Here is a 20,979-nt window from a genome sequence, read left to right as displayed (position 1 = left end):
CAAGACTATAGTCTCCTTTGATTTTTGTGGATAAATTATTGAACTTTCTTGATTTAGTATTACATCCTTGGATGGCAATTTATACCTCTGATCTAAATATATGAATCTAAATTGATGATCTCTTTGAAAGATCTACTTAGCTTTAGCAATAGAAAATACTATTGGGATAATTTATGGAAGTAGTATTCATCATTATATGGGAAGTTATTCATAAGAGTTGTTTTTTTGTGTGTTCTTCTAGTCTTGGCAATTAGATTACATTTAGACTGTGGAATTAAAAATGATTCCCTCTGAGCTGTCCTAGCAAATTATGAAATTGAAGAGAGGGGTTGCGGGAACCCTAGTTTCCTACCATAAGACAGTTTGATTTATTTTTCTTTAGAAGTTGGAAATTCTTATATGGGCATTATTTATCTCATGCTTGGTATTGGAGTCTTTCCCTGGGTATTGATAGTACGCTTGAGGAAGCTAAGACTTTGAGCTTTTTAATAGCAAGTTTGTCTGTATATGGGGTTATGAGCTGTCTTGGTTGCTAAATGCACTAGTGGAAAGGATGGATTACTATAAAACCCCAATAAAATACGTGCTGTGAAGGGTCTGGAAATGATAATGGTACAAATTCTTTTTTAAATGTGTTTTATGTTCTTGAAAGCTATAAGTATGTGCAGGACATATGAAACACAGATTTTTTTTTTTCTTTTTTTTGAGACAGAGTCTTGCCCTGTCGCCCAGGCTAGAGTGCAGTGGCGCGATCTTGGCTCACTGCAAGCTCCTGGGTTCAAGCAATTCTTCTGCCTCAGCTTCCTGAGTGGCTGGGATTACAGGTGTGCACCATCATGCCCGGCTAATTTTTTGTATTTTTAATAGCGGTGGGGTTTCACCATGCTGGGCGAACTCCTGACCTCGTGATCTTCCCTCCTCAGCCTCCCAAAGTGTTGGGATTACAGGTATGAGCCACTGCGCCCAGCTGAAATACAGACTTTTTTTAAACAGAAGTGTTATACTAGGCTGGGGGCAGTGGCTCACATCCATAATCCTAGTACACTTTGTGAGGCTGAGGCAGGTGGATTGCTTGAGGCCAGGAGTTTGAGACCAGCCTGGCCAACATGGTGAAACCCTGTCTCTACTAAAAACACAAAAATTAGGTGGTCATCGTGGCTGGCATCTATAATCCCAGCTGCTCGGGAGGCTTAGGCAGAAGAATTGCTTGAACCTAGGAGGTGAAGGTTGCAGTGAGCCAAGATTGTGCCTCTGCACTCATGCCGAGTGACAGATTGAGACTCCGTCTCAAAACAGAAACAAAAACAAAAAGAAAAACTAAGGGAAAAAGAGGGAGGACTGGCATGGTATGGTGGCTTACGTCTGTAAATCTTGAGGCGGGAGGATTGCTTGAGCCCAGGATTTCAAGACCAGCCTGGGCAACATAGTGAGACCCCGTCTCTGTTTAAAAAAAAAGAAAGTAAAAAAGAGGGAAATGGCAGCTGAGTAGGCAGCCTCAATATCTTTTCCTGATTAGTAATATAATTGACTGTAAGACCTGAGGGAGAAGATAAGCCTAGAGTACAAACGCTGCTGCCATCCCCAGAGGTCTGGAGGGATTGGCTGAAAAAACAGGGTGAGCTAGGAGCTAAGCAGGCTTATTTTTTTTTTTTTTTTTTTTCCTCTTTGGGACGGAGTCTCACTCTGTGGCCCAGGCTGGATTGTGGTGGTATGATCTCGGCTCACTGCAACCTCTGCCTTCTGGGTTCAAGCGATTCTTCTGCCTCAGCATCCCGAGTAGCTGGGACTACAGGTGCATGCCGCTATGCCCGGCTAACTTTTTCTATTTTACTCGTGACAGGATTTCACCATATTGTCCCAGCTGGTCTTGAACTCCTGAGCTGAGGCAATCCACCCGCCTCGGCCTCCCAAAGTGCTAGGATTATGGGTGTGAACCACCACGCCCGGCTTCAGTACATTCTTTTTTTTTTTTTTTTTTGAGACGGAGTCTCGCTCTGTTGCCCAGGCTGGAGTGCAGTGGCGCAATTGTTGCTCACTGCAAGCTCCGCCTCCCGGGTTCACGCCATTCTCCTGCCTCAGACTCCCGAGTAGCTGGGACTACAGGTGCCCGCCACCACGTCTGGCTAATTTTTTTTAATTTTTTGTAGAGATGGGGTTTCCCCGTGTTAGTCAGGATGGTCTCGATCTTGTGACCTCGTGATCTGTCCGCCTCAGCCTCCCAAAGTGCTGGAATTATAGGCGTGAGCCACCATGCCTGGCAGGCCCATTCTTAATTCTGGACGCTATGCTTCTTTTTAATTTTTTTTCCAGTCTCTAGTATCAGAGTGCAGAATTGTTGACTCTTGACCCACCTTAGCCCAGAAGACACGAAAAAGACAACATGATCTAGAGCCGTAATGTTTGCCTTACTTCTTCCTGGAGAGTTTTGTCTTCCATATTTGACATGAAAGACTATGTAGTTCCTTGTTGATGTTTGCTGGGTAACTCTCTTCCTCATCTTCCATGTCCCAGCAACTAAAGATCCTATAGAATACAACATTCCACTTGATAAGTGTCCTTTGCTGCTGCTTAACTTGAGTTATATTGTATTTCATTATTAAGTGAAGGAAAAAAATGTTAAATATTATCTCAGGTTATTGAGGATGATGGCAATTGAGTACCAAACTATTCACACGTAATCCTTTTTCTTCCTAGTGCCCCCACAATTGTAGAGTGAGATTATCAGAGGGAAAAAAGTTAATATTTAAATTTTTTTTTGGTCTTTCTAGAGTAAACAACTCTGGAAAATTAATGTAGTAGATTTTTTTTTTTTAATATAGTGAAAGCAAGTTTATTAGGAAAGTAAAGAAATAAAAGAATGGCTACTCTGTAGACAGAGCAGCCTATAGTATAAATTTTTTTCTTTTGTTTTTTTTTTTTTGGAGACGGAGTCTCAGTAGCCCAGGCTGGAGGGCAGTGGCACAATCTGGCTCACTGCAAGCTCTGCCTCCCAGGTTCATGCCATTGTCCTGCCTCAGCCTCCCGAGTAGGTGGGACTACAGGCACCCGTCACTACACCCGGCTAATTTTTTTGTATTTTTACTAGTGATGGGGTTTCACCGTGTTAGCCAGGATGGTCTTGATCTCCTGACCTCACGATCCGCCCGTCTCCGCCTCCCAAAGTGCTGGGATTACAGGCGTGAGCCACCGCGTCCAGCTATACATTTTATTATGATTTTGATAGCTAGTCTCTGACCAAAATTCTAGTGTAGAAAATTCAGAAAAGAAGTGCTACATTTTTTTTTTTTTTTGAGAAAGTGTTTTGCTTGTGTTGTCCAAGCTGGAGTGTGATGGCGCAATCTCAGCTCACCACAACCTCCGCCTCCTGGGTTCAAGTGATTCTCCTGCCTCAGCCTCCTGAGTAGCTGGGATTAAAGGCATGTGCTACCAGGCCGGGCTAATTTTTTCTTTTTAGTAGGGATGGGGTTTCTCCATGTTAGTCAGCTGGTCTGGAACTCCTCACCTCAGGTGATCCGCCCGCCTCGGCCTCCCAAAGTGCTGGGATTACAAGTGTGAGCCACTGCGCCTGGCCAAGAAGTGCTAAATTTATGTTTTAAAACATTAGAAAGTGAATCACCTAAAATCTCACATTCGAATACGTTTTAAAAAATATATCACCATCCACATTATGCTAATTTTGCTTAGCATATCTGTTAAAATGTTTCCCCAGATTTCTGTTTTCTATCACTATTTTTATTGTCTGCAGTTAGTATTATACTGCTATGCAGTAATTTCGTTCAATTCTTTTACCACATTGGCCATTTAGGTTGATAAATTTTTTTTTCTAATTTAAAAAATTGTGATAAAATACACATAAAATGTACCATCATAATATTTAAGTACATAGTGTTGTGCAGCCATCACCACCATCTATAACATTGTTCGTCTTGTAAGACTGAAACTATACGTATTAAACAATTCTTCAGTGCCCCTCCTTCTAGCCTCTGTTAACCACCATTCTACTTTTTGTCTCTGACATTGACTACTCTAGATTACCTCATGTGAGTAACATCATACGATATTTGTCTTTTTGTCTTTCTGTGAGTAGTCTATCTCACTTAGCATAGTGTCCTCAAGATTTATCGAAGTTGTAGCATATTGCAGAGTCTCCTTCCTTTTTGGGTAAATAATATTTCATTGTGTGGATATACCACATTTTGCTAATCCGTTTGTCTATAGATGGATACTTTGGTTGCTTCTACATTTTAGCTGTTGTGAATGATGTTCCTATGAACATGGGTATATAAGTATCTTTTTTAGACCCTGCTTTCAGTTTCTTTGGATATTTACTAGAAGTGGAATTGCTGGATCACGTGATAATTCTACGTTTAACTTTTTGAGGAACCACCATATTGTTTTCCACAGTAGCTGTGGTTGATAATTTTTTGCTGTTACTGCTAGCACTCTAAGTTATGTCTTTGTGGCTTGGTTAATTTTTAGCCTTTCTAATATTAGCAAATTTTGAATTGTAATGGTTGGATTTTTTTGTTAATCTTTTTTTAATCTTTTCAGAAGCAAGAGAAAAAGAGGAAGAAATGAGCAGAGAGAAAGAATTAAGACAAAATGAAGATATTGAACCAACATCCTCAAGATCAAATGTGGTCAGAGATTGCTCCAAATCATCTTCCAGGTGCCTGATTTTCACGAAAGACTTCTATTAAACTATCAGTTTTTAGGTGTTCATAGAGTTTTTTTTTTTTTTTTAATTTTTCTGAGATGGAGTCTTGCTCTGTCGCCCACTGCAGTGTGGTGGCGTAATCTTGGCTGACTGTAACCTCCACCTCCTGGGTTCAAATGATTCTCCTGCCTCAGCCTCCCAAATAGCTGGGATTACAGGCATGCACCAGCACGCCTGGCTAATTTTTGTGTTTTTAGTAGAGATGGGGTTTTGCCATGTTGGCCAGGGTGGTCTCAAACTCCCGACCTCAGGTGATCTGCCCGCTTTGGCCTTCCAAAGTGCTGGGGCTATAGACGTGAGCCTCCTGAGTAGCTGGGACTACAGAGGTGCACTACCACTGCCAGCTAATGCTTGTATTTTTAGTAGAGGCAGGGTTTTACTATGTTGTCCAGGCTGGTCTCAAACTCCTGACATGATCTGTCTGCCTCATTCTCCCAAAGTCCTGGGATAACAGGTGTCAGCTCCTGGGCCTGGCCTCCAGTTATTACTTTTTTGAGATGGAGTCTTACTGTTTGACCAGGCTGGAGTGCAGTGGCTTGATCTGGGCTCACTGCAACCTCCACTTCCTGGGTTCAAGTGATTTTCCTGCCTCAGCCTCCCAAGTGGCTGGGATTACAGGTGTGGGTCACCATGCCCTGCTAATTTTTTTTGTATTTTAGTAGAGATGGGGTTTCACCATGTTGGTCAGGGTAGTCTCCAGCTCCTGACCTCGTGATCTGCTTGCCTTGGCCTCCCAAAGTGGTGGGATTACAGATGTGAGCCACCACGCCTGGCATCCCAGTTACTTCTTTTCGAGAATGCAGCAGTGGCCTAACACATTGATTTTGTTTATCTTGTCAAAAAATCAACGCTTGTTTCAGTGATTTTTTTTATTCTTTGTTTTGTTGTTTGGGATGGAGTCTCGCTGTGTCGCCCAGGCTGGAGTGCAGTGGCGCCATCTCGGCTCACTGCTACCTGCACCTCCTGGTTTCAAGCAGTTCTCTGCCTCAGCCTCCCAAGTAGCTGAGATTACAGGCGCCCACCACCACGCCCAACTAATTTTTGTATTTTTAGTAGAGACTGGGTTTCACCATGTTGGCCAGGCTGGTCTTGAACTCCTGACCTTGTGATCCACCCACTTCGGCCTCCCAAAGTGCTCAGATTACAGGCGTGAGCCACCGCACCTGGTGTTATTCTTTTTTTAGTGTCAATGTCATTTGTAGTTCTGCTCTGATTTTTTTTATTTCTTCTAATAATTTTTGGTTTGCTTTATTCTTGCTTTTCTAGTTCTTTGAGGTACATCATTAGGTTGTTTATTTGATGTATTTCTACTTTTTATGTAGCTATTTATTGTTATAAATGTTCTTCTTAGTATTGTTTTCTTTGTTTTCCGCAGGTTCTGATATGTTTTGTTTCCATTTTCTTTTGTTTCAAGAAATTAAAAAATTTTTTTTTTTATTGATCGTTTGGTCATTTGGGAGCCTGTTGTTTTATTTTCATGTATTTGTACAATTTCCAAGGTTCCTCTTGTTATCGATTTTTTAATTTTTCTTTTGAGACAGGGTTTCACTCTGTCACCCAGGCTGGAGTGCAGTGGCACATTCTTAACTCACCGCAACCTTCACCTCCCAGACTCGAGCGATCCTCCCACCTCATCTCCTTAAGTAACTGGGACTACAGGTGTGTGCCACCATGCCTGGCTAATTTTTGTATTTTTTGTAGAGACAGTCTTTCACAATGTTGCCCAGGCTAGTCTTGAACTCCTGAGCTTAAGCAATTCGCTCACTCTACCTTGAAAAGTGCTGGGATTATAGGCATGAGACACTGCACCTGGCCTGATTTTGGTTTTGTTTTGTTGTGTTTAGAAAAGATACTTGAGGGCTGGGCAAGGTGGCTCATGCCTGTAATCCCAGCACTTTGGGAGGTCGAGCTGGTGGATCACGAGGTCAGGAGTTTGAGACCAGCCTGGCCAACTTGATGAAACCCCGTCTCTACTAAAAATACAAAAATTAGCTGGGTGTGGTGGCTCATGCCTGTAATTCCAGCTACTTGGGAGGCTGAGGCAAGAGAATCACTTGAACCTGGGCTGAAGAGTGAGCCAAGATCATGCTCTGGCACTCTAGAGTGAGACTCTGTCTCAAAAAAAAAAAAAAAAAATCTGTTTTAAAACAGTATAGCTGGAAACTTGTGCGTTAATCATAAGGGGGAAATTTTGGAGTGTGAATAGCTTAATATAAATTTATTTAGTCATTTAGCTATTACTTACTGAGCGTCTTCTGTGGATTACACAGTATTTTAGGCACTGAGATACAGCAATTAGCAAGTCAGATGAGACCTTTGTTCTCATTGAGCTCTCAGTGTTGTGGGAGTATTTGAAGGGATGGATAACAAACAACTAAATAACCAAATAAAATAACTTAGCAGGCATGTAATGAAGTTAAAGGTACTTCAGGTAATGGGAAGTGGTGGTGTGCCTGAAGGTTTAAAAGGGGTGTGCCCTTAGGCTTCTTTGAGGAGGAGACATTTGAGGAAACTCCAAAAATGAAAAAGAGGCTGTGTAACAATCTATGGGAAGGATAAGTCAGCCAGCGGAACTCCCAAGTGCAAAGACCTTGTTGTGAACTAAACTTATCCTGTTCAATTAGAAAGAAGGCCTTGGAGTGGAGATTTGAGCTAGGCAGTGGCTCAAATCTGCAAACTCAGATCTTCATGGAGGTTTGCTAGTTCATATATCTCTGTTTAAGGGTAACCTGAATGTGAGAATATATTCTTTTCACTGTTTAACCTAGATGAAAACAAAAAGAAAAATCTCATGTTTTTCCTTCAGTAGATATTGAGTGCCTCTTATAGGTGAAGCATTTTTTAGATGCTGGAAATGTGTTAGATGCTAGAACAAAACGGAAATTTGTGCTTTCCTGGAGCTTACATACCAGAGATACTTCATTAGAAGGCAGTGACACTTAATCTTATCAAATATTTGAAAGATTAATTGATACAATTAAGAATGCTGAATTCTCAACTCTGGAGGCAGGTGGAGGGGTGGTGGATGGTGAGGGCTATACTTACAGGTGTTTGCTAGAGACCTTAATGAGAATGTATAATAGTCCTCAGGTATGGTGGATAGGAAACCACTTGGGAATCAGTATGATATGTTCTAGACTCTCAAGCCTGTCCAACCTGCCTTATACTGTTGTTGATTTCTTTTAGACTTTTAGCATCCTGAAGCCATGGTTTTTAGTTTCTGTCTCTAGTGATAAGTAGAAAAGAGGGATGAGGAAATGGCTTCACTGGCCTAACCAGAAACAAATTAAGAACCCATGACTGTATTCTGTCCCTTGGATACCCCTGGTTAGAGTATGGTGTTTTTAGAATGCAAGGACGCTACATTTAATGTTTGGCAAAGTGGCAAACTTGGACTAGCCGTGAGAAATAACTTGTATTTTGGAAATTATGTTGAAACATTTTGGGAGTAAATTCCTTACATGACTGGCATTATTTGCTACTATGGCAATCAGGGATTGGATTCAAATATAGTTAATTGAGGCACTGGCCATCTCAGTGGTTTTTGTCCATTACTATTTTGTAGTTTTTCTTCTGTATTTCCTTGTTCACCTGCCTCTTTTAAAATGTTTTAAATTAAATTTTTATTATATATCTATATTTTGAGACAGGGTCTCACTGTTGTTCTGGCTGGAGTACAGTGATGCAGTCATGGCTCACTGTAGCCTTGACCTCCTGAGCTCAAGTGGTCCTGCCACCTCAGCCTCCTAGTAGCTGATACCACAAGCACATGCCACCACACCTGGCTAATTTTTATTTTTTGTAGAAACAAGGTCTTGCGATGTTTCCCAGGCTAGTCTCAAACTCTTGGGCATAAGCAGTTCACCTGCCTAGGTCCCTGAATGTGCTGGCTTTACAGGTGTGAGCCATTGCACTCAGTCTCACCTGTCTCTTTATGAGTGCTAATGGTCTAATGGCCCTTTAACGTAAAATTGCTGTGACCCTTTATTTTTGACTTTGTTTGCATAAGACAGTTTTTTTTTAAACTTTCTTAAGATAAAATAATATTTGCATTAAACATTTAATGTTTGAACTACAAATTTGAAAAAATTAAAAAATACCCAATTGTTGTTAATAGGAGAGGAAAAGTTTCCTGAGAAACGAGTACTATTTCCAAAGTGTGCTCTTTATTGCAGCAGAGGCAAAGAGTTTCTGTTTCTGTGTTTTCAGGGATACAAGCAGCAGTGAAAGTGAAGAGAGTTCTGACTCTTCTGATGATGAGTTAATTGGCCCTCCTTTACCCCCTAAAATGGTAGGAAAACCAGTTAATTTTATGGACGAAGATATCCTCGGTGCTTTACCTCCACCTCTTAATGAAGAAGAAGAAGCAGAGGAAGAAGAGGAGGAGGAGGAGGAAGAGGAAGTAAGTATTTCAGTGGTAATTTAAAAATTCAGTGGAGTAATAGCTTTAAAGTACTGTAGAGATCAGTCGTACTAAACTGTTGTTCATGAGTAAGAGCCATTTTAAAAACTGAGGAAAGGCTTAAACCTGTAATCCCAGTTACTTGGAAGGCTGAGGCTGGAGAATCGCTTGAACCTGGGAGGCAGAGGTTGCAATGAGCCGCGATTGTGCCTTTGCACTCCAGCCTGGGAGACAGTCAGACTCGTCTCCAAAAAACAAACAAACAAAAAACCCAAACCGAGGAAAAAGGCCGGGTACAGTGGCTTACACCTAATCCTAGCACTTTGGGAGGCCGAGGTGGACGGATCGCTTAAGCTCAGGAATTGAAGACCAGCTTGGGCAACATGGCGAAACTTCTGTTTCTACAAAAATGCAAAAATTAGACGAGTGTTACAGCGTGCATCTGTGGTCCCAGCTACTCAGGAGGCTGAGGTGGAAGGATAATTTGGGCCCAGGAGGCAGAGGTTGCAGTGAGGTCGACGGATGACACTCCAGCCTGGGTGACAGAGTGAGTCCCTGTCTCAAACTACACCCCCCGCCGCCCCCCGCCAAAAACCTGAGGAAAATAACTGTGGAGTTTATTACTGACAGCCTGTATTGAAAGAACTTCAGGAGGAAGAAAACAACTAAAAAATAATAAATGGAGAGCTGAAAGCAATGTGTTAAAAAGAAATAAATGGATAAAACATTTTGTTAAATCTACATATGTGGCTGGGTGTGGTGGCTCACACCTGTAATCCCAGCATTTTGGGAGGCTGAGGCAGGCGTATCACCTGAGGTCAGGAGTTCGAGACCAGCCTGAATAACAAGGAGAAACCATGTCTCGACTAAAAATACAGAATTAGCTGGGCCTGGTATGGCACATGCCTGTAATCCCAGCTACTCGGGAGGCTGAGGCAGGAGAATCACTTGCACCTGGTAGGTGGAGGTTGCAGTGAACTGAGATTGTGCCATTGCACTCCAGCCTAGGCAACAAGAGCCTCCGTTTCAAAAAAAAAAAAATCTATGTATGCACTGTGTGTCAATAATAATGATGGGTAAATTTGGGAGGATTTAAAAGCAAAGTGGATCTAAAATTATTGTCAACAATAAAGTAGAGGATGGGAGAGGGAAATCAGAGTTTATTGGTTTGTAGATACTATTGGGAAGGAGGACAGAGATACTGGTTAACCTTAGATTAGTTTAAGCCAAGTATATAAGTTTACAATTTTAAGAGTAATCGCCTGGCAGGGCATGGTGGCTCACATCTATAATCCTAGCACTTTGGGAGGCCGAGGTGGATGGATTACGAGGTCAAGAGATTGAGACCATCCTGCCCAACATGGTGAAACCCCATCTCTCCTAAAAATACAAGAATTAGCCGGGCGTGGTCATGGCGCGCGCCTGTAGCCGCAGCTACTCAAGAGGCTGAAGCAGGATAATCACTTGAACCCGGGAGGCGGAGGTTGCAGTGAGCCGAGATTGCACCACTGCTCTCCAGCCTGGGTGACAGAGTGAGATTTGGTCTCAGAAAAAAAAAAAAAAAAAAGGTATAATCTTCAAAATACTAAAAGGAAAGAATGCTAAAGGAAATGATGTACTTTTGTATTTGACACCTGGGGTAGATAATTTTTTAACACCTCCCTTCTTTATGTGATGAATTCATTTTAGTAATAATTATGAAATGAAATGAAAAATAATCAGAAAAGCAACAGCTTTTGTAAATCTGTCAATGACTGTCAAAATCGGTAGTCTTTGCATATTCCTCCTCAGTACATAGTGTAGCAAATTTGTCAATCTATGTCTGTCTGTAGTTGATCAAATAAAGCTTCTGATTTCAATTTTGTACATTTTTCTTTCATATGAAACAACAGATCTATAGTATATATACTCACACTTGCACGTGCATTCATGTGTGTGCATATATAAAATTAAGAAAAGAAACAAGAATAAAATAAGAATAAATTTGGCAGTTTCATTAAAATTTTTGTTTTACAATAAGTTCCAGAAATTGCAATGTTGATTGTATATTTTTTCTTTTATCAATTCTAGTGGCTTTTAAATATCTCTGTAGGTTGAAATATTTTGGCTGGGCATTGTGGCTCACGCCTGTAATCCCAGTACTTTGGGAGGCTGAGGAGTGCTAATCACTTGAGATCAGGAGTTCCAGACTAGCCTGGCCAACATGGTGAAACCCTGTCTCTACTAAAAATACAAAAAATTAGCCGGGTGTGGTGGCGGGCACCTGTAGTCCCAGCTACTCGAGAAGCTGAGGCAGGAGAATGGCATGAACCTGGGAGGTGGAGCTTGCAGTCAGCTGAGATGGCGCCACTGCAGTCCAACCTGGGTGACTGAGCAAGACTCCATCTCACAAAAAAAACAAAAAAAAAAAACAAAAAAACATTAGCCAGGCATGGTGACAGGAGGCTGAGGCAGGGGAATTGCTTGAACCCGCGAGGCAGACTGCAGTGAGTCGCAATTGCGCCACTGCACTCTAGCCTGGCAACGGAGCAAGACTGTCTCAAAAAAAAATTTTTTTTCATGAAAGTGTCTTTACAGAAAATTCATTTTATATTTGGTAAAAACTTCTAAATTTTTTTCTCTAAAAATCAGAGAAAATGGCTACATGATGTCAAACATTGCCATTTAATGACCCATTGCTTTAGAATGCTTTTGGTGAAAACAACTTGAGGTATTCAAATATTTACCCTTTTAAATTCTTTTGCCAACCATGTCTTTTGTTTTTTCTTTTGGCATCCATAGAAAACAGAATTGGATTTGCTTAGCATTTTGTTTCTTTGTCTTTATAATCTTTGTTTATTTTGCATCTAGTATTTAAATGCAGAAATGTAGTACAACAGGGATTGGAGATAGGAAATTACCGTTGAAGTGAGCTTGAATGATTCTGAACCATGGAAAACAGTATGTAGAGACTTCAGTAGCTGAGTGTGTTTGTGCATGTGTGTGGTGCAGATAACTGGGAGTTCTCCAAATTAACTTCATGTAGAATATAGTGGTTATTTATTTTTGTTATTTATTTATTTATTTATTTTTGAGATGGAGTGTCATTCTGTTGCCCAGACTGGAATACAGTGGCGTGATCTCGGCTCACTGCAACCTCCGTCTCCCGGGTTCAAGTGATTCTCCTGCCTCAGCTTCCTGAGTAGCTGGGATTACAGGCATCTGCCACCACGCCTGGCTAATTTTTTGTATTTTTAATAGTGATGGGGTTTCACCATGTTGACCCAGCTGGTCTTGAACTCCTGACCTTAGGTGATCCACCTGCCTCAGCCTCCCAAAGTGCTGGGATTACAGGTGTGAGCTGCTGCACCTGGCCAGAATAACGTGTTTATTAAAAGATAAGTAATAAAAGCATGTTAATTGAAGTTCACATATATGTTATTGAAACTCAACAGGAACCATAGCAAAAAGAACATTAAGTAGTATCTAAGCTGACGTTGTTTATAATTGCCATCACAAGGTGATAATAAAAAGCAGGCTTATCTTTACTTGATTTTATTATTGTTTTTAAGTTCTCCACAGAAAAGGTGTACCCTCTTATTGTCTGTGTTAACTTCCACTGTTAATTCTCTCGATATGCCATTGAAGAAAATTCACCTATTGCAATAAAAGACAGGAAAGGAGAAAGAAGAGGTAGAGGAAGATAATCTTGGTTAATAGAAATTATGAAATAAGATGGTAGGTATGAATATAAATATATCAGTATTAATGGATGTAAATGGACTAAACTTGCCACTTAAAATACAAAAATTCTCAGATTGGGTTAAAAAAATTTAGGTATACATGCATGTTATACCTGAATTATAATTACACAGAAAGGTTGGATGTCAAGCAGTAGAATATAGCAGGAAGATAACCAAAAGATAGCTGATTAATGTTATAAAATTGGTATTCAAATCTTTAAGTCGTATGAATTAATGATAAAAGTGACATTCCTTAATGATAAAAGGAACAGTTTATTTTGAAGGAAAAATTGGCAGTCCTCAACCTCTATGCATTTAACCGTATATTGAAAGTGTATAAAGCAAAAACTGACAAAATTACAAGGAGAAATGGACAATATACAGTCAATCAGAGATTGAGAGATTGTTAAGACAGTAAGGAAACAGATTTGGAGAATACAAATGAACAAAGTTTAACGTATTGAATGTATATTGGAGCCCTCGTTCAACATTTTAAGCATAAATGGACAGTGAAAAACAAACATATCTAGTTCCTAAAGTGCTATGGAAACATTAACTACTATGGAAACATGAGTTTGGTAGTTCACTGAGTAGGTAATATTTAGATTTAGCTATGAATGTGACAGTGGGTTTTGTAATGGACTGAATGTGTCTCTCTCAAATTCATGTTGAAGCCCTAACCCCCAGTGTGGCTGTATTTGGAGATGGGGCCTCTAAGGAAATAATTAAGGATAAATGAAGTCATAAGGCCCTGATCTGATAGAATTAGTATCTTTATAAAAAGAGACACCAGAAAGCGTGCACTAACTCCTCCTCCCCCATGGGAAAGGAGGAATGGCCTTGTGAGGACATAGCAGAAAGTGGTCGTCTGCAAGCCAGGAAGAGAGGTCTCACCAGAAACCACATTTGTCCACACTTTGATTATGGACCTCTAGCCTCCAGACCTGTCAGCAAATACATTTCTATTGTTTTAAGTCACCCAGTCTGTGGTATTTTGTTTATGATTGTGTGAGCTAATAAGGTTTGCGAGGCTGACTACTGGCTGATAAACAGAAGGGAAGAAAGAAGCATATTGCATGCCAGAAAAAAATTGCTACAGCAAAGACCCAAGTGTATATAAATACAGCTATGGTTGTGAAATTGCACCTGATTATAGTACATGGTTGAGTTTTCTTACTAGGAGAAAGTAGAAAGATGAGGAGGATGAGATCAGATCCAGAAAGTATGATTAAATGCTTTCTGAAGGATGTGGAATTTGAGTAAGCTTTGTAGAGGATTACAGTTTTTTTTTTTTTTTTTTGAGACAGGGTCTCTCTGTCACCCAGGCTGGAGTAGAGTGGTGCAATCAAAGCTCACTACAGCCTTGACCTCTTGGGCTTAAGCAGTCCTCCCACCTCAGCCTCCCGAGTAGCTGGGATTACAGGCATGTGCCTCCACACCTAGCTTTTTTTTTTTTTTTTTTTTTTTTAAGTAGAGATGAGGTCTTACTACGTTTCCCAGGCTCGTCTCAAACTCCTGGGCTCAAGCGATCCTCCTGTCTTGGCCTCCGAAAGTGCTGGAATTACAGGCATGAGTCACTGCCCGGCCAAAGATTAAATTTTTTTTTTTTTTTTTTTTTTTTTTTTGAGATGGAGTCTTGCTCCGTCACCCAGGCTGGAGTGCAGCGGTGCAATCTTGGCTCACTGCAACCTCCTCCTCCTGGGTTCAAGTGATTCTCCTGCTTCAGCCTCCTGAGTAGCAGGAATTACAGGCACGTGCCACTGCACCCAGCAAATTTTTTGTATTTTTAGTAGAGATGGAGTTTCACCAGGTTGGCCAGGCTGGTCTTGAACTCCTGACCTCAGGTAATCCACCTGCCTTGGCCTCCTGAAGTGCTGGAATTACAGGAGTGAGCCACCTTGCCCGGGCCAATTTTTTTTTTTTTTTTTTTTTTAAGTTTTGTAGAGGTGGGGTCTCACCATCTAACCCATGCTGGCCTCACTTGGGCTCAAGCCATCCTCCCACCTTGGCTTTCCAAAGTGTTGGTATTACAGACATGAGTCATTGTGCCTGGCCAAGATTACATTTTTAAATATTATTTTTAATTGACAGATTATTTTTAATTGACATAATTGTACATATTTCTGGGGTAGAATGTGATCCTCCACACTTGTATACAGAGTGTAATGATCAAATCAGGGTGATTAGTATATCCATTGCCTAAAACACTGATCATTTCTTTGTATTGGCAATATTCAAAACCCTCACTTTTAGCTCTTTGAAAATATAAATAATTGTTAACTATAGTTACTTTACAATGCTATAGAACAACACTAGGACTTATTCCATCTGGCTGTAATTTTGTGTCTGTTAACCAAACTCTCTCTATACCCCTCTTTTTCGTACCCTTTTCACCCTTTCGTTTCTGTTTCTACTATTTTCTTCACTTTTATGAGATCAGTTTATTTAGCTTCATCTGAATGAGAACATGTGGTATTAATCTTTCTGTGCCTGGCTCATTTCATTTAGCACAATGTCCTGTAAACTCATCTTTGTTACTGCATGTGACATGATTTTATACTTTCTAAATTTGGCCAAATAGTATTTGTGTGTGTGTGTATGTGTGTATTAAATTTTTAAATCCATTCATTTATTGATGGACATGTAGGTTGATTCCATATCTTGGTCATTGTGAATAGTGCTGCAGTGAAAAGGGGAGTGCAGGTATCAAATGTGAATTTCCTTTCCTTTGGATATATACTCATTAGTGGGGTTGCTGGATTATGATAGTTTTATTTTTAGTTTCTAAAAAATTGATAATGTATATATTTTTGGGATATATCTGATATATATTGTGATATATTCATAAAATGTGTACAGATTAAAACAGGGTAATTGGAATATCCAGGATATCCATCAGCTTAAATATTTATCTCTTTCTTATGCTAGGAACATTCAAATTATTCTGTTCTAGCTGTTTTAAGATATACAATAAGATTTTTTTTTTTTTTTTTTTGAGACGGAGTCTCGCTCTGTCACCCAGGCTGGAGTGCAGTGGCCGGATCTCAGCTCACTGCAAGCTCCGCCTCCCGGGTTCACGCCATTCTCCTGCCTCAGCCTCCCGAGTAGCTGGGACTACAGGCGCCCGCCACCTCGCCCAGCTAGTTTTTTGTATTTTTTAGTAGAGACGGGGTTTCACCATGTTAACCAGGATGGTCTCGATCTCCTGACCTCGTGATCCGCCCGTCTCGGCCTCCCAAAGTGCTGGGATTACAAGCTTGAGCCACCGCGCCCGGCCAAGATATACAATAAGATTATTGTTAACTATGGTCACCCTACTGATCTTTTGAATACTAGGTCTTATTCTCTCTATCTCACTGTATATTGGTACCTGTTAATCAGCCTCTCTTCATCTCTCCCAGCCCGCGAACCTTCCCAGCCTCTAGTAGTCACTAATCTCTCTTCATGAGATATACTTCATGTTAGAGCATATAAAATCCTCCCCTCCCCTCCCCTGCCCTCCCCTCCCCTCCCCTCCCCTCCCCTCTCCTCTCCTCTCCTTCCCTCCCCTTTCCTTTTTTTTTTTTTTTTTCCTGGGTCAGAGTCTCGCTCTGTCACCCAGCCTGGAGTGCAGTGGCACGATCTTGACTCACTCCAACGTCTGCCTCCTGGCCTCTAGCCATTCTCGTGCCTCAGCCTCCTGAGTAGCTGGAATTACAGGTGTGCGCCACCACGCCTGGCTAATTTTTTGTATTTTTAGTAGAGATGGGATTTAGCTATGTTGGCCAGGCTGGTCTTGAACTCCTGGCCTCAAGTGTCCTGCCTGCTTCCACCTCCCAAAGTGCTGGGATTACAGGCGTGAGCCACTGTGCCCAGTCCCCAATCCATCTTTCTAACCCCTCATGAATTATGTTCATATTTAAACTCCAACAATATTCTAAATTCAACACATCTAAGGTAAAACTTAGGCTTTTACTTTGTCTTACTTGAACTTTTGCTGTAGCCACTTAGCTGGTCTCTTTGCCTCAAGGATCTTCTGTTTTAATCCCCTTTCTCCGCTGCAGCAAGATTAAACTATCTGTAACACAAGTCACATTGCAACTAATAGTACCAATTCCCTAAATGAGGGAAAACCACCACCACAGCAGGGCAGGACTCCACTTGGCGGTTTCTGAATCTGATTTGAGTTTTTTGTTGTTCGTAATCGCTGTGGCTTTTTTCACAGTCTGTTTAATAGGAAAGCAACCAATTTCACATAGTTGAGTGGCTAGATCTTTTAGTAAATATTGTTGAAATTAATGGGGTAATATTTTTAAAAAGAACCTTTAACCTAGTGTTAACTTTTTAAACAAATTAATATTTTTTTATTTTAAGATGGGGTATGTTCTTTCAAACAGGCTGGAGTGCAGTGAATTTTTTTGACTTTCATTCAAGTGGTGTAATCATAGCTCACTGCAGCTTCAACCTCTCGGGCTCAAGTGATGCTCCTGTCTCAGCCTCCTGAGTAGCTAGGACTACAGGTGCATACAACCACATCTGGCTACTTTCTATATTTTTTGTGGAGTGAGGTCTTGCTCTCTTGTTCGTGTGACCTTGAACTCTTGGCCTCAAGTGATCCTTCCACTTCAGTCTCCCAAAGTGTTGGGATTACAAGTGTGAACCATTGCACCCAGCTATCCTAGTGTTTCTTAATCTGAATGTAATAATCAGCTTTGGTGCAGTTAAAAAATATGCATGCTTAGGTCTTGTACTCTGGAGATTGATTGAGTATAACTGTAGTGGAACTTGCCTTAACTCCTGCGTGGAACTTGCCTTAACTCCTGCAATTTGTATTATTTATAACCAAAGGCTCCACAGGTAATTCTAATGGATTTCCTCCCAGTCTAGTTGTGCTGTTTACTTAATCACAGTTGGGGTCATAGGGTAACTACATTAGGGTACCTCTGCAGATTATGATCTGTATCATGTATCATGGATACCTAAGTATATGGGATATTGCTTATAAAATATTTCTTGTTAAAAAAAGGGAATGAAATTATTGCTTTTTTATGATAGTGAAGCCACTTTAAAGGTTTCATGTACCCTTTCGTATAGCTCAGAGTTAATATATTTTCATCAGTATTTTATGAAAAAATATTTTTTCTATAATAGGTGCATGTTAGTATCTCTGAAGCATTAGTGTTTAATTTCTTCTGAAGATGACATGGCAGAGGCCATAAGCTCCTGGTTTTTTTGAATCTCGTTCATTTTTATATCCTTGTAGTGCCTGAATTAACTATACCTATTAAATCATAATCATATTCTCAGAAGGGCCATGAACATGTAGATATTCTGGAAACTGAGCCTGTAGCTCTGACAGCGGTTTTTTTTTTTTTTTTTAAAATCAAGTTTAATTTATTTTTCAATCATGTTCCTTCTGAAAGTTACTGTTTTTATTATTGAAACTCTATTATTTAGTATCAAGAGCCTTGAAAACATTCATTTCCTTTAAACTCAATAGCCTTTCTAGGATTCTATCCAGAGGAAGTAATGCAAGATTTGGACAAAGCTTTATGCACAAAAATAATTGTCACATTAATACTTAGAATTGTGGTTTTCTGAATGTGTTGGGATTACTGCTGGGGGTGTGGTATGGTGGGATGGGGTCCCTCCTATCAGTTTTTGGCCAGGTCAGCTCCATTTTTATGTTAAGCTTCCTCAGAACTTTCTCTTGATGAAAGAGTTCCAAGTCTGAACATGTTTGAAAATACCAACATATGTAAAATATTAGAATAATTAGAATATAAATACTTAGTAATAGGGAGAAGGACAAGTAAATTGTGTTGTGGTCATGTAGAATGTTATGCAGTCACTAAACATGTTTAATAAGGGTTTTTAGTAGCACTAGGAAAGGATGTAAAACTGAATAGACAGTATGATTTCAATAATTTAAACGATAGATATGTGTGGAACAAAGTACTCCCATTGCTTGCTTCTAGATTGTGGGATTGAGGATAATATGTTTTTTTGCCTTATACTTTTTTTTTTTTTTTTTTTTGAGACGGACCCTCACTCTTGTTGCCCAGGCTGGAGTGCAATGGCACGATTTCGGCTCACTGCAACCTCCGCCTCCCGGGTTCAAGCAATTCTCCTGCCTCAGCCTCCCAAGTAGCTGGGATTTACAGGTGTGAGTCGCTGTGCCCAGCCCTCCCTCATACTTTTTTATATGTTTCCAGTTTCCACATTGATCATAGCTGTGCCCATAATCAGAAACAATTATTGGTGTTATAAATAGTTATTGTCCTTCATTTTATGACCTCAATTCAAAAATCTAGAACAGATTAAAAAACCCAAAGAAAACAATATTGAACATGAATATAGAATGAGTCTTAAGTACTAGTAAATAAGTTTATTTTTATTTTACCTCATCTCAAAAAGGATTTAATGGACTGGTCGCAGTGGCTCATGCCTGTAATCTCAGCACTTTAGGAACTTCAGGCAAGAGGATCACTTGAGCCCAGGAGTTTGAGACCATCCTTGCCAATGTAGTAAGACCCGCATCTCCACAAAAAATAAAAAAGCCAAGTCTGGTCATGTGCACCTGTAGTTCCAGGAGAATGAGGTGGGAGGATCACTTGAGCCTGGGAGGTCAAGGCTGCAGTGAGCCATGGTTGCACCACTGTACTCCAGCTTGAGTGACAGAGTGAGACTCTGTCTGAAAAACAAAAAAGGATTTAATGAAGTGAAATGCATAGATTAGGAAGAAGGAAGGGAAACTGGAAAACCAAGGAAAACAAATAAAGTTAATTAATATAAAACATGAGGAACAGAGTCTTAAATACCTGGCTATGGGTAGGCCAGAAAACCTAGTTGTCACTATTCCTCTCTTTCCCTCATACCTCACATCCAATTTCTCGTCCATTAAGTCTTTTTTTTTTTTTTTTTTTTTTTGAGACGGAGTCTCGCTCTGTCGCCCAGGCTGGAGTGCAGTGGCCGGATCTCAGCTCACTGCAAGCTCCACCTCCCGGGTTTACGCCATTCTCTTGCCTCAGCCTCCCGAGTAGCTGGGACTACAGGCGCCCGCCACCTCGCCCGGCTAGTTTTTTGTATTTTTTAGTAGAGACGGGGTTTCACCGTGTTAGCCAGAATGGTCTCGATCTCCTGACCTCGTGATCCGCCCGTCTCGGCCTCCCAAAGTGCTGGGATTACAGGGTTGAGCCACCGCGCCCGGCCAATTCTTCCTCTGAAGGCTAAAGAGAGGTGCTTGAAATGGAATCAAATCTTATTTTAAACCCTGCAGCCCCCACTTATGGGAATCATACAGGGATGAGTCACAACCGCTCATGTGCAAAGCAAGCAGTTTCCCCCCCCCGCATCCTGGGTGAGGGGGTCACCACTGCTTTCTGACTCTTTCTCTAATATCTGTATCCCTTTGTCTTTATTTTTAACTTTTTTTTTCTTTGTAACATACGCCATTAAGTCTTACTAGCTGTATCTTGAAGGCATATTACCAGATCTCTCCACTTCTCTGTCTCCGTTACTACCACTTTAGTGTAATCCTGTATCACTTCAGTGTCAGTAGCCACTAAAGTCTCCCAGCTTCCATTCTTGACTGGACTACTATAGTAGAAAAAGTAGCAAAATACAGATACAGAGAGGCAATATAGGATAGTGATTAAGAGAGTGAGTTCTGGAGCCAGATGGGGCTCCTTCACTTTAAAGCTGTGTGATTTTGGGCACATTATTTAACCTCTGTGTCTGTCTTTCCTCCTCTGTAAAATGGGACTGATAAAATTATCCACTCTGATTGTGTGGATGGATTAAATGAGTGAATTAATGTGTATAGAACCCTTAGAATAGTAGCTGGTATTTAACGTGTTCAGTGTTAGCTATTATCATTAAGGTCATTTATTTCAATAGATAGCAAAGGAGGAATTGAAAAACATTTAACATGATTTCTAATACAAAACTTAAACTAAAAGGAAACTTTCATATCATTTGAAGTAATTCATGCTTCATACTAACAGTCAGTGTTGTACATAATTAAGGAGCAATAGAGGTAACAATCACATTATTATTTAATATTATCCTAGACATTTTTGCCGGTTAAAATGATCAAGACTGCATTATAAGGAAGAGGTGGGAATATTGGTGTAGTTTATATGACTCTACCTGAAACA

The 20,979-nt window shown here is 40.5% G+C and overlaps 1 protein-coding gene across 2 annotated transcripts in view; it reads left to right on the top strand.

Annotated features, from left to right (window-relative positions):
- WDR70 (WD repeat domain 70) overlaps window positions 1-20,979 on the top strand; it is a 361,196-nt gene that overhangs the window by 8,377 nt on the left and 331,840 nt on the right. The window contains exons 4-5 of one of the 2 annotated variants that reach the window (XM_007961416.3): window positions 4,555-4,669; window positions 8,927-9,119. In XM_007961416.3, coding sequence (XP_007959607.1) covers window positions 4,555-4,669; window positions 8,927-9,119 — 308 coding nt within the window. Of the gene's footprint in view, window positions 1-4,551; window positions 4,670-8,926; window positions 9,120-20,979 lie in introns of both variants that reach the window. The other variant, XM_007961419.3, reaches the window with a different exon arrangement.

Source organism: Chlorocebus sabaeus, chromosome 4 (assembly GCF_047675955.1).
Source record: "Chlorocebus sabaeus isolate Y175 chromosome 4, mChlSab1.0.hap1, whole genome shotgun sequence".
NCBI classification, from domain to species: Eukaryota; Metazoa; Chordata; class Mammalia; order Primates; family Cercopithecidae; genus Chlorocebus; species Chlorocebus sabaeus.
Note: the sequence above shows the minus strand (reverse complement) of the source record. Positions and strands in the feature narration are given on the sequence as shown.